We start from the raw sequence: 21,473 nt of genomic DNA on the forward strand, positions 1-21,473 counted from the left end.
TGGCATGTCATGACAAGCTGCCCAAATTCAGAATACCAGAATGACAGGCATTCCAAACATGAAACTACTATTACAAATTACCATCTGCCGTTCAGTACCTTAGTTCACAGGAATCAGTATATATAGTTAGTCAGGGTGGGAATCTTTCCAGTTAACTGCTAGATTAAAAAATCTTCTGAATATTCTCAATTAAAAATATAAATATAAAGCAATAAATCAAGTGCCTGAACCTGTATGGAAAATCTCTTTTATGTTTCAACCCTATTGTCAAAGAATTTTATTTTAATTTCTCAGATAATCAAATTTATTATCATTTATTAAACAGTATACATATTACAATAGAGTAGCTGGATACTAATATTGATTTTATCTATTTCAATAGCTTTTGTGAATACTCATTGACTATCATTACCTGGAGTATATTATTATTATTAGAATTACATTATGATTACTCTTATACTTGACTATGATGATTCCCTTGTTGTTTATATTTCCATAACTGCCTTCCAGGAAAAAGTGTATACATTTAATGTTTCACAAGTATACAGAATTTTATTAAGTGCTTTACTTTTGCTATTACCTTGAATCATTCCAACAAATCTAAGTTAGATATCCTTATAGATTTCATTTTATGGATTAAGAATATGACTAATGGAAAGTTTTAGCAGGTTTACCAGGGCATACAGTTCAAATTTTTGAACTTCAAAACCTACATATTTAGCTACTGTGCTGTGGAAGAGGTGACAGGCTTAAAAGGTGAAAATTTTAAGTATATTAAGCATATCAAAAATTAATAACTGTATAAATTGTTCTACTTTTGGATTTTTATATTTCACTTCTAAGAAGTATAGCAGTATAGAATTCTGGTCATGTGTATACTTAGTGGGTAAAGGTCCTCTAGAAAAGTTTGAATGGTTTTGCTTTAAAAGAGTGATAGAATTTTCACATGTGCTGGTTCACTCATGTAATAGTGTTGCCTTTAAAGTAATCCCTCACCACAAACTCAGGACCTCAGGACTTTGGGTTACTTCTTATGGATAAAAATACATGCTCTGGAGCATTTGAATAACATGTACACAGTTTATCTGCTCAAGAGTACTGTTGCCAAATTTTTAAATAAGATTTTGTAACTGCACAGGACAAACAAAATTAAACAATGAATATATACATAAACTTCTCTATGTTTTTAGTGCATAAATTAAATATACATTCTGTGCCTGGATTTAGCTCACAGCTATTGGCTTTTCTTAACCATCACTGTTTTAATGTTAGTGAGATTTCCACTTTTACAAAATCTATTACCCCAAAATTATTTTTGAAATACAAATTAACATCTGTGCAAAATACACTTCACTAATTACCAGTCAGTGAACACAAGACAGTTAACTAGGAGGAATTATTTTTTTGTTTTCATCCATTTTCTTAGATTTATATCAAACATCGTGTGTAGAAGAAATGTTTAAAATATTTTACATATGCTTGATCATGGTAACTTTGAACACTTCATTTTGTAATAATAACTTTAATATACTATAACAATTGTGTGGTGAAATAAATTTTATTTAGAAAACCATATCATCCTTTACTTTTTCTTATTCATGATCTTATTTGATATATAATGGATTGTTAGACTTAAATATGAAATTTGAGTTAAGTTGATTATGAATTCCTAAATTTTTGTAATCATTGTGGTCCAATGTGTAATTTGTAGATAAAAATCAAAGCACTATGAAGAGTCGAGGCAGTTTTTTACTTCCCAACCCGGATTCTACATTATTCATGCCTGCTTCAGTAAAACTAGCACCTATTGCTGCTAACTTACACAGCGCACAATCAAAAAGAGAAAGCTTGTATGTTGGTATGTGACAAATATCTACTATACTTCTCCAAACCAGTCCATGTTGCATTCTTTTTTTTTCTTTTAATTTAAAAGTTAAGTTTCTTCAATAAAGAGATTCATGACAAAAAAAAAAAAAAAACACATGAATTTGCTATTAGTCTTAAGTAGGTCATCTGCTTCTGTAGTGTTCTCTAATGATCTGCAGCACAAGTTTTCTTAGTTCGTAGAACCCTTATCGACAGTACATTTTTATGGTCAGAAATGTGTGACAAATATTACATTTGCTAAGTTGCTTTGTAAAAAGACTTAGGAATAGAGGCTTATGTGCATCCCGATATATGTGACAGTAACATTTAATTAAAGTAACCTAAAGTTAAATGCTTTCTGGATTTTCTACATTACAGATACCCTCTGAGCACAGTTTAGAATCTGTAGAACTAGGCATTTGTTATTTCATTATCTAGGTAAATCCAAGCTTACCTGTCTTTGCATGTGGTGATCATATATAAATAAATAAATTTACTACTACTTAGAATTAAATGTTCAAGTATTACTTTACTTGCATATGTGTAATATTGTAAATTTTACTGAATTGGAGAGAAAAAATGTTTCTGAATCTGAAGCCAGATTGTCAAGACATTTTTCTTATGGGGAGTATTTTCATATGCCATTGTTGGAGAAAGTAAATAGCAGTGCTTTCCTCAGTAAAATATATGATTTTTAAAATGTATTTAAGTAGCTAAAAATAAGCATATTTTATTGTGTATTTTAGAATACAGTAATTTGGCTCAAATATTGAGATCATGGAATATTTTTTAAAGTAGATTTTAGTTTGCTTATATATAAATAGTAATAACTGGCAATATTTTACCCTATACTCAGGTAATAATTTTTTATAAACAAATGTGATTTTAATTCTAGGAATGGAAAAATTACCTGAACATTCGAAACTGAATAGAAATAGAAAACCAAGTAAAGCGGATGATGGGACTTTGGAAAATGAAAAGATTGCTCAATTCTATTTTCCTAAAGAAGGATCAATGGAATATAACTTCTATCAGAAGGTTGTATGTGCAGCTCAGACATGGTTCAGTCTCTTTGGCTGGTCTGAAGGACCTCATTTACTTTCCATTCCAGAGTCTATCAGAAGGTGAGAGTTGCATTTATTTTTTTAAATTCCTTGCTACCACTTTATTCTAAAATATAATTACATATTTGGGATGATTTTAAATAAAAAATGGTGTTAAAACACTTATTCTAAACTAATTAATTAAATGAATATTGAGAAGAGTAAAAAGATACAAATATATGGATCTTTTTAGTTTAAGTGCACTTTTAAATTTCTTCTAAACCCCATAATACTAGACAAGCATTGAAAATGTCTAGATCGCAGTTTCTGAATCTGTGAATTGTTGAAGTGTAAATCATGAGCAAGAAAAATTATTTAAATTTAAAAAGTTTGGAATCTACATTGCAATATGAAAAACCTATCATTATGAGGCCTAGAGTATAGTCAGTTATAGAGCAGGTGGTAATACAGTAAACAAAGGACTTACTTTTTTTTTAAGCATTTTGCTCTTGGTAGTATACTTACCTACCTTCTTTCAAGTCTTGTTTTATTAATGAATTTGTCTAGATCATGTAAACTGCAGGGGATGTATCAGATAAATGATTTTTGTCCTTAAAATAGGAATTTAGGCCTTCTTCATTCTGCTGTTACCCGTGAAGTGGGATCTTAGACCTTTGCTGTCTCCTTTCTCAACATTGGAGTATCCTGAGGGCACCATGGGCAATATAGTTCAAATTTTTGATTCTGCTTTTATGAAGCTAGTTTAGACCTAAGTATGAGGAAATCATTTTACATGTTCAAAAATTTCCCTAAAAATATATTGTTTTATTGAAATGCTTGATTTAGAGAAAAAAAGTTGCTTCTGAATCTGAAACCAATCTTTTATTTCTATAATGCTTTGATGTGAGGTTTAATTTTGTCTCATATGCAAAGCCATAGAGACTACAGATAGAAGACTTCCCTTTATTTCAGGACAAGTTATATGAAAGGAAATGAATAGTTTTCTGATATGTGTGTGTTTTAGTTTACTAAACTAGTAAGACAATTTCAACTTCTTTGCCTATGATATAAGAAAAATTAATGCTTCAAAATTAGTGAAATTTTCTAAGTTTAATCATAAAATTGTTATCTCCAGGAATTTTTTTAGAGAAATTAGTCTATTATAATTTCTCAGTTTACTCCTTTGGTGGTTGTTGTAGTGACTATATTGTATCCTTTGAGTTTAAATTCTTTAACCCCTTAATGATACCTTTGCATTTTGAGAAACATCACTGGGTAAGCATTTCAAACTTGTGATTCCTTGTCTCCCTTTGTAATTGCCCTGAAAGAACTGATAGTATCTTCCTTATTTATAATTGTAATTATATATTTTTAAGTATAAGTCTTTTACTTCTGTTCATATTGGTAAAAATATTGATCCAATTATATGCTTCTCTGTTTCCTAAGTCATATTATGCTGATTTTTCTCATAATTAATTTTTTACATTTAATTGTAGGATAATTTTTAAATATAAACTTATTCTCTTTACAAAACTTTAGTGACCTCTCAGAAGTTTTACTTCTAAATAACTTCATTTCTTTTATATTTGCAGTGCTTGGAATTACAGTGTTGATGTTTTATTTTCTTTACTTTAATATTTAAATACTGATTGATAATTTGTTCTATTGTTATATATACTCACTATTATTAGCTTCTCAGTTTACATTTATTGTAGGTCATTTACTTATGCTCTTTTCTTATTTGTTTGTCATAACAAAGATGAATGCACTTGCTCACAAATGGTAGTGTACAGTTCTAGATATTAAATACAAAATTTCTCAAAGGTGGATCTTGAGACCAAATAATACACACCTTTCAAAATCTCTTTAAGTGATGATTTTCTATTAAATCTTCTATATTTGAACCCCACTCAAAAGACACATTGTCAGCCTTCTTTTTCTGTGCATAAAGTTGAAATCTGTCATAGTTTAAAATCTTTGTTGTGCTACTTTGATGAATAAAAAAAAAATACACATTTTTGGGTACTGCATGACCATGAAGCCTATGTAGTCCTGGGAGGAAAATCTGCGCACAATCAAAAAATGTTGAATAAAAATTACTGCTGTCCAGGGTACAAAATTACTCTATACTGTATGTTTTGATGAAATTTCTGAGTCATTTAATTTAACCTCACAAGAGACTTCAACAGTCATATAATGTTGTCACTGTTTGAAGCTTTCTGTTATCAGGCAGTTCTGTTAAAATTGCCTAATTAAAGGTATTCCAGTTCATTATTGGATAGAGTAAAAAATATCGAGACAAGACAAAAGTGGTGCTAAAGGTCTTATGTGAAGGGTAAAGAGGTGAGGGAATAATTGACTTTTACAGAATGAACTTGAGCCAGCAAGAAGGAAAAGGATAAAAGAAGCAAAAATAAAAGCACAACTTGGTGTGGGAGACAGAGTGGCCTATCATGAAATGTCACCATGTCAGTTTCTCCTGGCATCTGTGTCCTTACATATCATCTACATCTTTTGGGAGCCCCCAGGAAGTACCACATGAACTTTCCTAGGAATTATTGGGCAGTGTCCTGAAATATTGTGACTGAGAAGTCCAGCTAATTTCCTCAGCCATCATTGCTGTGCCTTACCTCCTATAGCTCTTCCACAACATTACCTGTGTTACTCCGTCATCTGAAATCATCATGTTTATGATGCGACATCTAATGACATATTTGGGGGTAAAATGTTGATTCCTTCAGTCTCCTATACATTTTTGTTAATCTATTTTTACAATTTATGAAATTAAATTCTGAACATAGGATTGTTTTTCATTATTCAATTTATTTGTCATTCTGTAGGCCCATCCATATTGAAAACTAATCATTTAATTACTATTCTACATCTTTTTCTACTATATGCCTCCCTGTTTTTTTTTTTGCTATGATCTCTTTCTTAATCTTCTATTAGAAGTGCACTGGAACTACTTGATTAATACTTTATATCGCTCTCAATTATGTTGTATGCTTTTCAGCTTTTTGATTTTTATTGTAATCTCTTATTGCTTTCTTTTATTTCCTCTACTTTACTATTAAATTGTACTTAACATTTAAATTTTATTTTTCAAGTAATTTTTAAGGATTCTGCTTTACAATTACTATGTATTTTAATCTTTTTGAGGGTTATTTTGCATGTAATATTAAACCAAGTTTTCTTCTTTGTCCTCTTGAAATAAGAACTTAATTCATTTTTAAAATTGTGTACCAAGTATTAGTGATACCAATTACTATGGTGAAATCTGTACATACATTTGTATATTTAGCTATGGTTTAGTATTTTAATTTTACTTTTTACAATTTCAAGGTTGTTAATAAATACCTTTAGATGTACAATTTTAACATCTTTTTGGTATTATGAAAAATTTTATGCCTATGAAATTAATTTATGCTTTGTGACCTAAGTGCTACCTTACTCATATGAATATTGATGTATTATCTTCTAGGTTTTTGTTTTGTTTTGCTTTGTATTTAATATATAAAACAAAATAGAGTCTACAGGGCCTACAGGGTCTCACTATGTAGACTGGATTCATAGTAATCCTGTTTACAGCCTCCCATGTGCTGAGATTATAGTGGCAGGCCACCATGCCCAGTCTCAATCATCTTTTCAGCTGGCCCTGGGTCTGCTTGTGCTTAAGTAGGTGCTTTAACTCACTGAGCTATTTGGCCAACCCCCTAGTTATTATTTATGTAATATTTTTATTTCTATTGTGTCGATCATTTTGTTTCCTATGATTTTTTGTTTGTTTGTTTTGGGTTAGTGTTTCACTATATAGTGCACTATATAGTGCTGGCCTTGAGCAACCTTATGTAGCAGAGACTGACCTCAAACTCATAGTGATTCTCTTGCTGGAGTTATTGACTTCTAGGATTACAGGCATGTGCCACCACACCTGAATTTTTAAAATGTTTTTTACTGTCTCTTTTTTAAAAAACTTACCCGGTTTAGAAACCTTCTTTGTAGTTATTTTTTCAATGTTTCATTAATGTGAACTTATTCTTGTTATAAATATAATTATTATTAATTAATTGTTCAATCTGCAATATTTTTAAGGGCCTTTACCTGTCTACTTTGTGTTCCATTTCTCTATTTGGCCTTTTCTTGAATGGAAAATATAACTTTTTCATTTCTTTATTTACTCTCTACTTGACCAGTATTTACAACTTTTCTTTCTACAAAAAGTGACATTGTGGCATACATTCTTAACTTGTAGTCATATAATGATTGGTAAGTTTAATTTTTCATTGATGTTGCAAGGGCCTCTTGTATTACATTTTCTTCTCTACTGACATGTGCTATTATTTTTGTGTATTATAATTACATCCAGAAAGTGAATCATATGAACAGACATCTATGCATATATGTATGTATATATATATATATATGTATATATGCAGTCATATATTGATACATTTACTAATTAGAATGTTCATTTTGCTGCATTTTTCCTATATCATCTGTCTTCCTGGTACGATGGATTTTTTTTTTTTTTCATAAAAAATTCTCTTTAGGAGACGGGTCTGATAGCTCAGTGGACTAAAGCGGCTTTTAGGCAGAGCACAGCCATGCTGGGGTTCCATCCCTGGTATGCCATGCCAGCTCTGCCCGCGGGGCACACTAAGACTGCCATTGCGACCAGGAGTGGTTGTGTGTGCCTGCAATCCCAGCACTTGGGAGGCTGAAAATTAGAGAATCACTACAAATTCAATCTACGTAGTGAGACCCTGTAGACTCCATAGACTCTGTCTTAATTACAGAAAAAAAAATTCTTTAAACATTTGAATCAACACACTATTGTCTTTTGGAGTCAATTTAATTCATTTGCTTTGTGTTTGGATTTTATAAACTTCAATATGATTTGCCTAGATTTTTTTTTGTTTGTTTTTTGAGGAACCTGGGATTGAACTCAGGCCTTTGTCAGGGAAGTACTTATTCCACTGAGCCATCTCCTGGGTCACGATTTGCCTAGATGTTTATAATTATTTTTATTAAAATTCATAGTGATTCTTGTTGACAGGTTTGAGAAGTCCTTAGCCAATAAACTGTTAAATCATCTAACTGCTCCATTCTCTTTGGCTTCTCTCTTTTTCTCATGAGTCTATATTTTACATTCTTTAGTCTTGCTATATCTCAGCATGAATATTTTCTTATGGTGTACATTCTAGTGTGATAAATCTCTCTACTTGACTCAATTTGTTACTCAATTCTCATTAATTTCTCAATTTCATTCATTGCATTTATTTCTAATTTCTAAAGTTTCTGTTCCATAATTTTTAATTTATTTGTAGTTTAGCAATAAAGTAACCAATCTTGAATATAATACATATGAAAGTTAAAATATGTGTCTTACATCTATTGCAGCTGGTGGACCTAAAATATTGTAATAGAAACTTTCTTTTTGGTCTCTAATTGTGTTAATTATCTCCACAAAATATGTGTCTCTTTGTTGGTAGTTTCAGGACAATCTTGCTCTGTTATATCCAGTAGTTTTGAGGAAGATAAAGAAGCAAAAGTGAGATAACTCCTGCAGGGTCAGTCAATAAATAGGAAAGCTAAGTTTTGATCAATGGTAATCTATCTGTTACCTAATACAGTATACTCTCTCCTGAATTATGCTGTAAAGTCTTTATGCCATAGTAAGAGAATTACTATTTGAAATGGCCCATTGAATACTATTTATTTTTCAAGATAAGCTACTGATATAGTGATTGTGATTGCAAACAAATGACTAGACAATATACTATCATATATTTAGAAACATTTTATGAATACTATAATAGCAAGCAAATATGATGGAATTTCTTACTTCATTCAAATATTAACCAGCATCACAACATGGTGATGTGCTACCGGGATTTTGTGCTACCGGGATTTTGTGCTACCGGGAATCAAACTCATGAACTTACGTTTGCCAAGCAGGCACTATCCTACAGAGCTATATCCTCAGGCCCCTGAGATTTTGTTAATGATAATTATTTATGTGGGTAGAGATGGCAGTTTATTATTCAAAGTATAAAGAGATATGTGGGAACAATAGACCTGTAAAATGTATAATTCAGATGAGAATGCCTACTTATTTAACAAATATATAGCTTATATCCTTCTACAGCATTAAAATACAAATATGAAGAAAATGTGTATACTTTTATTTTATATATACTTACATGTTGAATGTTTGAATTCTAACTTGTAAACTACTGTCGACATTAACTCCAATTTACATCATACAAAATTTATAGCTCAGTGAGTTTAACTACCATGACATATTTACTCAACAAGTAGATGATGGACCCAGGAGCCAATCTCTGTTCTCCTTTGGAAAGGCAGTCTGTTCTCAACCCAGTGCTTATAGCTTTAAAAAAAAAAGTAACAATGTATGGTTAAATGAGAGCCTCAAAATCTGAGAACATTTTAAAATTGAATTTGAATAACAAATGGCGGATGAGTGAAGTGCATTTTGGAATTCTTTAGTTGAATTTAAAAGGAATTTAGTCACTGAACTTTTTTCCACAATTTAATATTTCAAAGCTGATTTTAACTTGATCTCCTTCCCATAGAGATGTGCAAAAAATACAGTTTTACTCAGCCTCATCACCTGAGAAGTTTTCCAGGCAGAATGATTTTACTAAATATAATAAGACCATTTATGATGTAGTGCTCCACTTGAGTGGTGCACTGCCACTTGGAATTAGTTCAAGTCAGTCTTTACCTGCGGATGACACTGAAAGGGTGATTCAGCTGCATTTTCAATATTGTTCACTTCTGGATTTTCTCAAGTAAGTGCATGAATACACAAACCTAGTATGTGATTACAACTTCAATAGCTAAGTGGGTGTGTGCATGGATGGATGGATAGATGATATATAGATAAATAGATGATAGATAATTTTTGAAATCATTCATATTTTTAGTAAATAGTTATACACACTGTAGTATGTGACACAGTAAAATATACACTCGTTAGTAAGGAATAAGCATTCCATGAACATTTAGATTTATCCTCTAAAGGAATCATTCTCAAAAATTTTATGCATATAAATCATTAGGAGTACTTATTGAATCATTTTTTTCTGGCCCTTAAAATATTTATTATTTAATTTGCATTTATAGCAAGTGACTAGGTAATACAAATAGTTCTGATCCATGAATTTAATTTGCAAATTCTCATCTAAGTCATATATATCATACAATTTCACACAACAAAAAGGAATGAATCTAATAAGCTTTATTCCTTAAAATAGTGTTGGCATAATCTCATGTTGTTGATAGTTTCATTTTTGTAACTAAATTTTTTAATATTAAAATAATCAGCAGATGAAAAGTTCCAACATGGTTGATATGATCTGTACATAAAATTCATCGTGTTCCTCTGCAGAGCTTAAATTGCAAATGGCTACGAAAACCAAGCACTCATTAAGCTTCAGAAGAGAGTGTTGCTGAACATATTTTGCTTATTTGGCCTCTCTTTGTTCACCGAAATACCCCATACCTTTAGGAAGTTCTTTCATCCAACCTTCCTGTTACTTAACCATTGACATAGCACCTTACTATACTGTGATAGGGCAGTATGCCTAACTGCCCTATCACTCTTGCTGTCACTCTCACTCTCCACAGTTACTTTGTGCTACGTGGAATCAAACTCATGAACTCATGCTTGCCAGGTGGGCACTGTCCTGCTGAGCTATATCCTCAGGCCCCTGACATTTTGTTAATGATAATTATTTATGTAATAGGGTTAATGTCTTTTGAAATATAATAATGTGCTTTTCTCTTTTACTTCCTTGTCTGTGGAATCTGCCTGGTAGTTAGCTAAGTATATTTATTTATCTGCCTTAGCAGGCATGGGTTTGTAGGACAGGAAGTCTCCTCGAGCAGCAATGTTAATGAAAGATTTGATGTTCAGGTTTTTTCTGCAATCAGAATTTCTCAGACCCTAGAAATAGTAAATATTAAACGTTGGACATAGTATTAAGCCATTTTAATTTATTTGACTCTCTTAATTATAGTAATGGTTCAAACTGGCTAGAGTTTCTTATGGCTTAGAATGTTGCTGGGATTTTCTAAGTCATTGATGGAGACCAATTGAAAACCCAGGCAACCAGTCATGGAGATTGATACCATGAAACATTAGTGTGGGAGAGTTGAAAAGGCAGAAAAGTGGCAGATGATTGGCCCTGAAGCTACAATATGAATGACAAAGATTTGAAAATTGGGATGTGCCTGAATGAGTGATGGGGGGTCTATTCATTTTTAGTGAGGCTAAAAGACATAGCATTCCTATTTCAAGCATCAGTGACATATAGACAGATGACAAATATGGTGTAAACATAGAGAGTGGACATTGTTAAAAAGATCAAAGATTGAGACAGACACTCCCTGCTATGGGGCAGACCTCAAGACAAAAGAGGAAACAAATGTAGCCACACACCTCCCTAGCAATGGGCACCAGGTATTGATGTTCTAAATAGGTATCCATCATCTTGAAAGAGCCTGAATGAATCAGTAATGTAACCCCCAACAGGAAGAGACACTCTCCAGTACTCATGCCCCCTTGCTCTGTGATTGGCTTCCCCATTTTGATACTGGTAAAATTAATCAATTTTACTTGAGCGATGGTGCTTGTAATCTCATTGGTTGACCATAGTATCATCCCACCTTATGCCCACCTAAAAGAGTTCCCATGTTCTCCACCATCTTAGACCTGCCTCACTGCATGGTTTTCCTCTTTTAAAGTCCCTGGAAGAGACAGCTTCCCAGGGACCACCTGTTTGGGGGCCCCCATCCTGTCCCTCTCTAGGACAGAAGCTTTCTTTTCCCAGATAAATATATTCTGCTCATAAAAAAAAGATCAGGCATACAGAAAAACAATTAAAAATAGAGTATCAGTATTTATCAATTATGTCCTTTTGTTTATTAAATAGAATCAGAACTTTACTGAAAATTTTAAGTTCAAAACAGAAGGTTTGGGGGCCGGGGAGATGGCTCAGTGGAATAGGCGCTTCCCTGGCAAGCGCAAGGGCCTGAGTTCAATCCCTGGTTCCGCAAAAAACAAAACAAAACAAAACAAAACAAAACAGAAGGTATGTGAATTTTCTTTTCATTTTTTACTTCCCAGGTACGGGGCAGACATCAAGACAAAAGAGGAAACAAATATAGCCACATACTTCCCTAAAAATGGGCACCAGGGATTGATATTCTAAATAGGTATCATTCAGGCTTTTTTGATCCTTAAAGATTGATTTAATGTAAACCAAGTAACTCAATGAGATTGAAATTCAGATAAATTTATTTCAGAGGTTATTTATATGCTTAAAATATAGTGTAATATTAACTAGAACCCAAAGAATTGGAATACTTACATAAATTCTTATTTTATACATTATGGAAGTTAAAAAAATTTCATGAGAGTATTATTAAATTCTTTAGTACTTATAACTGTTGTATTATGTCTGTAGCATTTGTATTGACATAGCTCCCAGTAGTGTTGACATTCACATGAATTGTTTCTATTTTGACATTTTATGATAGACAATAAAAAAAATGGAAGATTGATTTTGACATTAAAGCCAATTCATTCAACCTTATTTGCTCTCTATCAGCAAATACACACAAATCAAGATATGTTGAGTATGATAAAATAATTTAACATTTAGAAAGTGGCACCATGGTCAATAAAACTAGATCATTACTACAAGATATGTGCATTTGTTTCATTATGGAAATAGATATATTAAATTTAAAATAGTCATAAATACTATTAGTTTCCCCACTGAAATTTGATGACAGGGTAAATTAGAGCTGTTGTACAAATGAACTGCACACAATATGCATAAGTGAGAATTTCATTTTTGAATACTAATTAAATTTAAAATTTTTTTGAAGATGCAATAAATCATTGTATCTGCTTAACATCACTAGCCTTCTGAATATCAAATGCTTAGACAAAAGACAGAACAGGTATTTTCCATCAATCGTTGATATGCTAAACTTAAAATCCCTGTAGAATGTGAAAATAATAAAAGATAAAAAATAGAAATAAACAGTTACACATGTTTAAACAGAAATTTAGAAATCTAACCATATACAACTTTGTAGCAGGACAGTCCTATGATGTTTTTTTCTTGTCTCTTTTTTTTTTTTTTTTTACCTATTTTTGAACTATTTACTATATATTTCAACTATTTACTAAATATTCAACTATGAAAAATAAACAGTTTGGGGCCCAGGGAGATAGCTCAGTAGAATAAGTACTTGCCTGGCAAGTGCAGGGTCCTGAGTTCAATTCCCACTACACCCCCCACCCCTCGCAAAAAAAGAAAAGTAAATAGTTTAATCAAATCAATTGCCAAAGATAGTTTTCTGTAAAAGTACTGATTGTTCACAAGATCTATTGAAGACATAAATGTTAATACTGTATTATGGACTGAAAGCAGCATCAACATTTAAAATGAAAAAGTATTTTTTTATCGTCAACTTTTTCCCAGGTTTACTCAGCTGCACACTATAAATACTCCAGTGCTTAGACTCAGAGACTCTTATTTTAATTACTGTTTTATAGTGTTCTTTAGGGTTTCTTTTGAATTTGATAGAAATGATCACTCCCATCTGAAATCCTGTCTTCGCTTTGGTTACAAGAGCGTGTTTCAATTTCTTCATATGTTTGTGTTTTCTTTGATTCACTTTATAGAATCTCAGCTTTATATGGATATCATCTTACTGCATTCTTATGTAAGATTTAGATTGATTATTCTTGCTGAAGAGTACCATTATATCAAAATAAATTCTATGTAATATTAAAGTGATTCAAATATAATGACAGAAGATAAGATAATGTTTGTACTTAGGCAAGATCTTTCCAGTTGCTTAGACTGGCCCAGGACCACATCAAACTTAACAGCTCTGGAACTATGCCTATGATTTCCACTCCTACAAAAGTTTCCTTCTTCATTTCACTGGGTAATTCACCTCTCCTATCTTCAGGGTCTGAGTCATGCCTTTCCTTTTCCTCATCTCTTAGTAATTACAAATGTGAACTACTGTAAGTGCCTACTGAGTTGAACACAACATATAGAATTCTTTTCTGTTAACTGATGTATTGGTGAATTGCGCTAAATTAGTCTTCACTAAATTAGTTATACTTAACTAAATTAGTCTTCACTAAATTAGTGTCTTCACTAAATTAGTTATACTTAACATCTAAATAAATCTTCATTTGGAAACAGTTGGCACAAAATAGTACTAGATTTCTGCATAATGCTTTTTGTAGTGATTAATATTAATATGATGAATTTGAATAATTCAAAAATTTAATAATGAAACAATACATATTTTAAGCGTGGATAATTATATACATATGAATATATGCAAAACATATATTGCATAATATAAATAGATTTGGACTGCTTTGTGTATACTACCATAAATTTACATAATAAAAAGTTTCAGTGCTTTTGGATAATTCTTTTGTAAAAAAGAATCTTTTAGATTGCTTCATATTGGAGTTTTTTTTTTTCACTTTTAGGCATGTGTAGTGATAAGCATTCAGTAAATATTAGATGACTAATTAGTTATTAGATGCATTGTTATATTCAAACTCTTAGATTTTTCTCAATTTTGTAATGTTATAACATCAATTAAAGGTTTACTGCATTGACTAGAAAGACCAAGGCATAGTTCTGTTTATTTAGTTACAGAGGGCCAGCCAAATAACTCAGTGGATTAAAGTGCCTGCAACCAGGCACAGGGGCTGCGGTTCAATGTCCGGGCCTGCCATGCCCGGGGGCTCGCTGAAAAGGCAATTGAGACTGGGCCTGGTGGCATGTGCCTATAATCCCAGGTCTTGGGAGGCTGTAAACAGGTAGATCACTACGAGTCCTATCTACATACTGAGACCCTCAACATACTGAGGACCCATTCCCTAAAATATGAAAAAAAAAAAAAGTTACATACAAAGGTAGCGAAGGGGCTGGTCCGATAACTCAGTGGACTAAAGCACCTGCTTAGGCAGAACACAGCAGCTGCAATTCGATCCCCAGGCCTGCGCCCTAGGGGCGCCCTTAGGTGACTATTGAGACTGGGCGTGGTGGCATGTGTCTGTAATCCTAGCACTTGGGAAGCTGAAAACAGGAGAATGGCTACGAGTCTGATCTACGTATTGAGACCCTGTAGACTCTGTAGACCCTGTCCTAAATATGGAAAAAATAAGAAGTGAATAAAGAAATAAATAAAAAGGTGGATAAGTATGGTTTAGGCACTTAGTAAGTTCAGTATCATCTAGTTCTCTAAAGGAAACATGTGCATATTTAATTATTAGGGGATTTTAAAACTAATTATATAAATTTTAAACTTGCAAATTAAGATCCAACAAATATGAAAGGAATAGCATTATTAATTTCACTAAATGTCAGAGTGCTTGTGTATTATAGCTTTATAACTTGGTCTTTTCTCTTTCAATTTTAGTACTAAAGGAGGATGTATTTCTCATATAATGCCAGAATTTCTGCTTGAACTACGGGATTATAAGAAATGGCTTGAAATTTCAGTAAGAGAAAATAATTTGTAGGAATAATCTATACAGTTATTATTGAATTTAGTCATATTTGGTCTTTCTCAGAAACTTTCATCATAGAGCCCTTATATTTTGCATGTGAAATATACTAAAGGTGTAATCTTTGAAAAGTCTATATTTTCTTCTTGTGTACATAAGATCCCAAGGCAAAAATAATTACATAACTTTCCTAAAATATGTAACAATTGCTACTTAAGGAAAATTAACAAATGAATAATGATGTAGGCTTATGTTAATTTTGTCCTTAAAGTGAAATTATGGAATATATATATTCAAAAGAATGAATTCCAGGTGGCAATTCTACCGCCTGCCAGTTTCTCTCCTTAAGAGAAAATAGAGAGAAATTAAGCAAGAAATATGTAAGTTTCTTAAGGTAGGGATTTCATTTTTGAAAAGTTTTTCTTTTTTATGAGCAGAGTATATTTATTGGGGGAAAGAAAGCTCCTCTCCTAGAGTGGGACAAGAGGGGGGCCCAAGAGGGTTGGCCCCTGAAAAGTTTTTTAAAGGGAAATTTTTTAGAAGATCTTGAAGTCCTTGAGGTAAATACTCCTTAGCTGTGTTGCTCTCCCTGTGCTTACTACATGACATGAGGAGAGCCAGTTGTCTGTGTTTGGCATAATGATGAATTCCTTTGTCCTAATTCAAAAAGAGTGTTTTTATCAGGTCTCAAGGCTCAGTAGAGGTCTGCATCTTGTAACATCACTTCTACTACTGAGGGATCTAAGAGATGTACTGAATAAATAAATCCATAACCTAAATAAGATTGTATGCTCCAGAAAAATTCCTGCAGCAATGATTTCTACTATTGGCACACAAAAAAGCACGGCTCTTGATGTGGATTCTGCATACAGAGCAACCCAGTGCCTTATGTGTTAAAGAAACCCCCCTTTTCTTTCCTTTTTTTTTGAATTAAAACTCTTTTTTTTAAATTGCAGCTCTTAATGAATAGCTAAAAAGGGCATGCACATGCACATATTTTGTATTTAAAAAATCATATGCTAAATACTTTAAATTTTATAATTACATTTTCTTTGAAGTTGAATTTATGTTGTAACCTTTTTATTTTTTAAAGTCCTCCAATAATACTGCATATATGGGTTCATCTATACCTAAGGGAAAATGTCCTTTTATTATTGATATGAACAAATTTGAAGCCTGGAGTAAACGGGCATGGACAGATATATTCCTTCAGATTTACAAGGTAATATTTCCATGTTACTTCATAACATGTCTTTGGTTTATTTTCATTATAGTATTCTATTTAATATATAGACAGTGCTTCTCTAAAATATTTTAAAACACAGTACCTTGAATAAGGCATTTCTTTCTTCCATGTGGAAATATTGAAAATGAATGATTCAGAAATAGGGTATGGCTCTTCCATTCACAGTACTAAGCTTTTTCTCCATGGATTTAATTTCTCAGAATGAAGATCAGAAAAGGAAGTAGTAGAGGGCAAGAAAATATATTTCATTGATGTCTCCTGGAAAATGCCTGATTTCGATTTCATATTCCACTTGATGGAGTTTAGTTGAAAAATACTATAATTTCTAATACTGATAGCTAAAAAAATTATGTTGCTAAATGCACAAACTAAATAATGCATACCAATGAAAGTTATATTCTCAATTTTAATTTACAGTGGGTTTCCTTTAAAGATATTCACTAGGGGGCCAGCCAGATAGCTCATTGGATTAAAGTGCCTGCTTAGGTAGACACAGGAGCCAGAGATTTGAACCCCCGCCTGCCATGCCAGCCCTGCTTCAGGGGTGCACTGAGATAGTGATTGAGACTGGGTGTGGTGGCACATTCCTGTAATCCCAGTTCTTGAATGGCTGAAAACAGGAAGGATCACTACAAGTCTGATCTGTGTAGTGAGATCCTGTAGACCCTTACTGAATATATTAAAAAAATAAAATAATAAAGATATTCACTAGGATTCATATAATTATAGACAAGGTGAGGTTTTGATAAGGTTCTCCAGTTTACTTCAAGCCAAATTATACTTCTGGGTATATTAACACAACAAAATCATACTTTTAAACTTTATTTCATGTATAAAAATATGACTCAAAGACACATGTTAATGTAAGATAAGGCAAACTATATTCAGGATCATAATGATAGCTCACTATAATGGCATTTTGCTGCAGAGAAAGACAAACTGAGGTCTCAGTAGAAAAGGGAAAATGTTAAACCAAGGAGGAGAGTAAGAGTATGCAGAATACAAAATGACAGAAACCATGAGAAGTAAGGGAACATTTCAGTGAAGCCAACCTAAAGGGTTTCTTGCTGAAAACATGCTAGAGTAAGCAAATAACATTTGGGGAAAGTTGAAGGGTGAGGACTTAAGTTAGAAAGGTGAGTAGATAGAATATGGATTTCATGCTAAACTAAACAAGGATGTTTTTTATTTTATCTTGAGCTTGTTACAGAACTGTTTAAAGATTTAAAACTCAAGGATAACATGGAAAGATTTCAATTCTAGAGGCATCACTTTGGTAGATTATAGTAAAAAGAAACTACTGTGGGATGTATTTAAGTGTCGGGTTCTGTGACTCACAGTAGGATTCTGATGGTATTGGGAATGATGAAAACGGACATCTTTCAAAAAAGTTAGGAGTAGAAGTCAATAGTGTTTGCTGAAGGGCTAGAATGTTGGAATTGGTAAGAGAGAAGTCATCCTACTCTGCCATAAGCAAAGATAACCTTGAGTCATTTGTAGACAAATGGATGTAATTTGAGAACATAATATTAAGTGAAGTAAGTCAGATACACAAGCTTAAATACTGCATAGTATCTCTTGTATGAGAAATAATATATATGGAGAGAATCTCTATTTCAAATAATTCTCAAAATTATCTGTTGTTTCAATTAAAATTTATGATAAAAGCTAATTTGTAGTATTTATGCTATCATTCTTTTTGTTCACTGAAAATAATTTCTTTTACTTTTTTATTTCTTGGTTAGAGAAAATCTTTGTCTATGATGTGACTCAGAGTAACATTTTCACCATTCTTTTAAGAGCATTATACACAGTGCATAACCATTGTTATTTTTTAATTATTTCATTATGAAACTTTCTTTCACTTTTTTATTGAAGAACGAGTTTTTTCTATATTTTCTTTATTAGTATGCAGTTGTATTACATTGAAAGAAAAACGAAAAAGAATGAAAATGGATTTCATGCTTTAGTACTAAATAGAGTTTAACTGTAGTCATTGAGAGACCATGAAAGGAGAAAGAATATAATTTAATGGGGTCCAGCATGTATGACAGGCCAAGATAATTAAACAATTATTTTTGCTTTTGCTATGTTTGATGGCCTACATGATCACCAGGTAAGTATCCTTTATTTAGGAGAGACAGGCAACACAATTTTGGGATTTTTGAAACTTATTTTACAGTAAAGTTACCAGAATGGATAAGATCATGTAAAGAACTTTATTTATTCACATATTTTATGTGTGAAGCATAGGTGAATCTAGGGATCATACTGAATCAGTAGTGAATTGACAAATTGACAAATTTAGATTGTGTGTCATTTGTTCCCTTCTGCTTGTTACAATTGGATGGCTAATTGTAACTACTAATTCCAGCACTGGGATTACAGGTGTGTGCCACCACACCCAGTCTCCATGGCTGGCTCAGTGTGCCTGGGGACAGGGCTGGCACATCAGTTAGTTCAGGGTATCTAACCCTGGTCCCTGTACTTGTCTAAGCAAGTGCTTAGTCCCCTGAACTATCTCACTGGTCCTATACATTTCTTCTAGTCAATGTCATCTAGCCTATTTAAGATGATTCTTAGGAAGAAATCCAAGTATTTAAATTGTCTAGAAAATCTAGAGCTTATGGACAATTTAATAATGAAAATTACTGGGCCAGGAAGATAGCTCAGTAGAATAAGTGCTTGCCTGACAAGCGCAAGGGCCTGAGTTCAATTCCCAGTTCCTCAAAAACAAAGGAAAAATTATTATTTGTTCTGTATGCTAAATAAAATAGCACATAATTAAATTGTCATTAAGAAATAAACAAAATGACACATGTGGAGTTGTACTCAATATATGTAAGTATATATACTAAAAATAATTGTTCATGGTTACTTTTGATTCTTCCATAAACTATATTGTTTTTATTTTATCTCATTATAGTGTGTTTTTAGTATAGGGTCTACAAGGTCTCACTACACAGACTGAACTCATCGAGATTCTCCTATTTTCAGCCTCCCAAGCACTGGGATTACAGGTGCTCGCTACCATGTCCAGTCTCAATTGCTATCTCAGCATGCCCCTGGTGGGGTCAGCACGGCACACCAGGGATCAAACCCTGGCCCCTGTGTCTGCATAAGCAGGCATTTTAGTCTGTTGAACTATCTGGCTGGCCCCATATACTGTATTGTGATATTGCCAATAAATCTTTTCTGTCACATGAACAATCTTCAGACTGTCAGATTTCTTTAGTTAAACCTTTAACAAAATAACACAGATCACTAAAATCCATTTACTTAAATTTTATCAATTAGCTGAAAGAAGCAAAAAGACATTTTGTCCTCTGTAATTCTCATTGCATCATTTCAACTCCTGCTTTGTCTGGTTTTTATGTTACTAATAATAGTACTTTCCCAGGTTATATTTGATTTGAATGTGAGGAGATCTTATACTGTGTGTATGTTTTTATTCCTTATTTCATTTTCTAGAATTTAATTTTAAGTATCTCATTTGTAGGTAGACCTTGTGTTGTTTAGAGAGTAGAGGTGATAGATAACAGAAAAATCCTGAGCCAATTCAAGTGATACACTCAAACATTTATCTCATCCAATATATTCAGATATCTCATCATTTGGTATTCCCTAGTAAAGGAACAGAGTCATTTTTGAAGGCTTTTGGTTCTGTTTTTATGGTACATAACATTTTAAACTTTGGAGGTTTAGATCATATAACTGCCAGAATTAAAAACGAAAGAAAGCAGTGATATAATTCCATCAAAATGTCAAAGTGATATAATTTACATTTGTGGGTGGCTATTCTTGTTAGACATATGCCAGAAAAGTACTCAACATTGACTGATGGATTTTTTAAGTAAAATTTCAAAATTATTCTCATAGTAGGAAAACAGAACAGTTTTGAGGTCCTCATAAGTATCTTAATACTTTTTAAACTGCAGGTATTTAAGACATAGGATGTCTAATATATAAAGAAATAAAGCACCTTTTTCCAAACCTATAATAAATATAACTGAATATGAATGTACTTGTATTAGATTGGATCATTCTAAAAGCATAGTATGAGATGAGCATCAGGAACTGTTTCAGAGGTGATTGCAAGAAACAAGAGTAGCAGAGTTGGAAATTTAAACAGTATACGATGAGGCTAAGAACAGAGATGCTTTCAAGTAGGTTTTGTGTTAGGTAACTGTGGCTCAAGCCTACCACATTTTAATGGATGACTCTGTAGAACATATCTGATGTGTATTGCATCTGAATGATAAGGAATAGAGAGTATTTAGGTACCAATTGCATGGCTGTCATTGAAGGGAGGCTGCTTCTTGTGGGTTACCTGCACTCCCATATGCCAGAAATAAGTATCCCTCCAAAGGTACTTGTATATGTTCACAATAAAGACCCTTCATAATGTGGAAGTGAATGCTGGATATATAAGAACAAGATAACAATAGTATTTTATAGTATGCATCAGACAAGTTTGGTTTGTTTTTGGTTTTTTTCGTTTTATTTTTTGGCAGAACCGGTGATTGAACTCAGACCCTTGCGCTTGCCAGGGAAGCACTTATTCCATTGAGCCATCTCTCTGGCCCCTCAAATTGTGGTCTTCATACTCATGCCAGGGGAATTCTGTCTATTAATGGTTTGTGATGACTTGTGCTGTGTAGTACTATAATATAAGCCAATCCTCTGACTCCTGAGTACATTTTTAATGTTGTGAAAAGATCACACACACACA

The 21,473-nt window shown here is 32.6% G+C and overlaps 1 protein-coding gene across 1 annotated transcript in view; it reads left to right on the forward strand.

Annotated features, from left to right (window-relative positions):
* Cfap47 (cilia and flagella associated protein 47) overlaps positions 1–21,473 on the forward strand; it is a 529,200-nt gene that overhangs the window by 158,683 nt on the left and 349,044 nt on the right. Inside the window, exons 28-32 of the mRNA XM_023707817.1 lie at positions 1,712–1,858; positions 2,762–2,990; positions 9,506–9,724; positions 15,408–15,489; positions 16,589–16,717. Coding sequence (XP_023563585.1) covers positions 1,712–1,858; positions 2,762–2,990; positions 9,506–9,724; positions 15,408–15,489; positions 16,589–16,717 — 806 coding nt within the window. The remainder of the gene's footprint in view (positions 1–1,711; positions 1,859–2,761; positions 2,991–9,505; positions 9,725–15,407; positions 15,490–16,588; positions 16,718–21,473) is intronic.

The sequence above is a fragment of the Octodon degus genome, unplaced genomic scaffold, assembly GCF_000260255.1.
Source record: "Octodon degus isolate 3935 unplaced genomic scaffold, OctDeg1.0 scaffold00313, whole genome shotgun sequence".
NCBI classification, from domain to species: Eukaryota; Metazoa; Chordata; class Mammalia; order Rodentia; family Octodontidae; genus Octodon; species Octodon degus.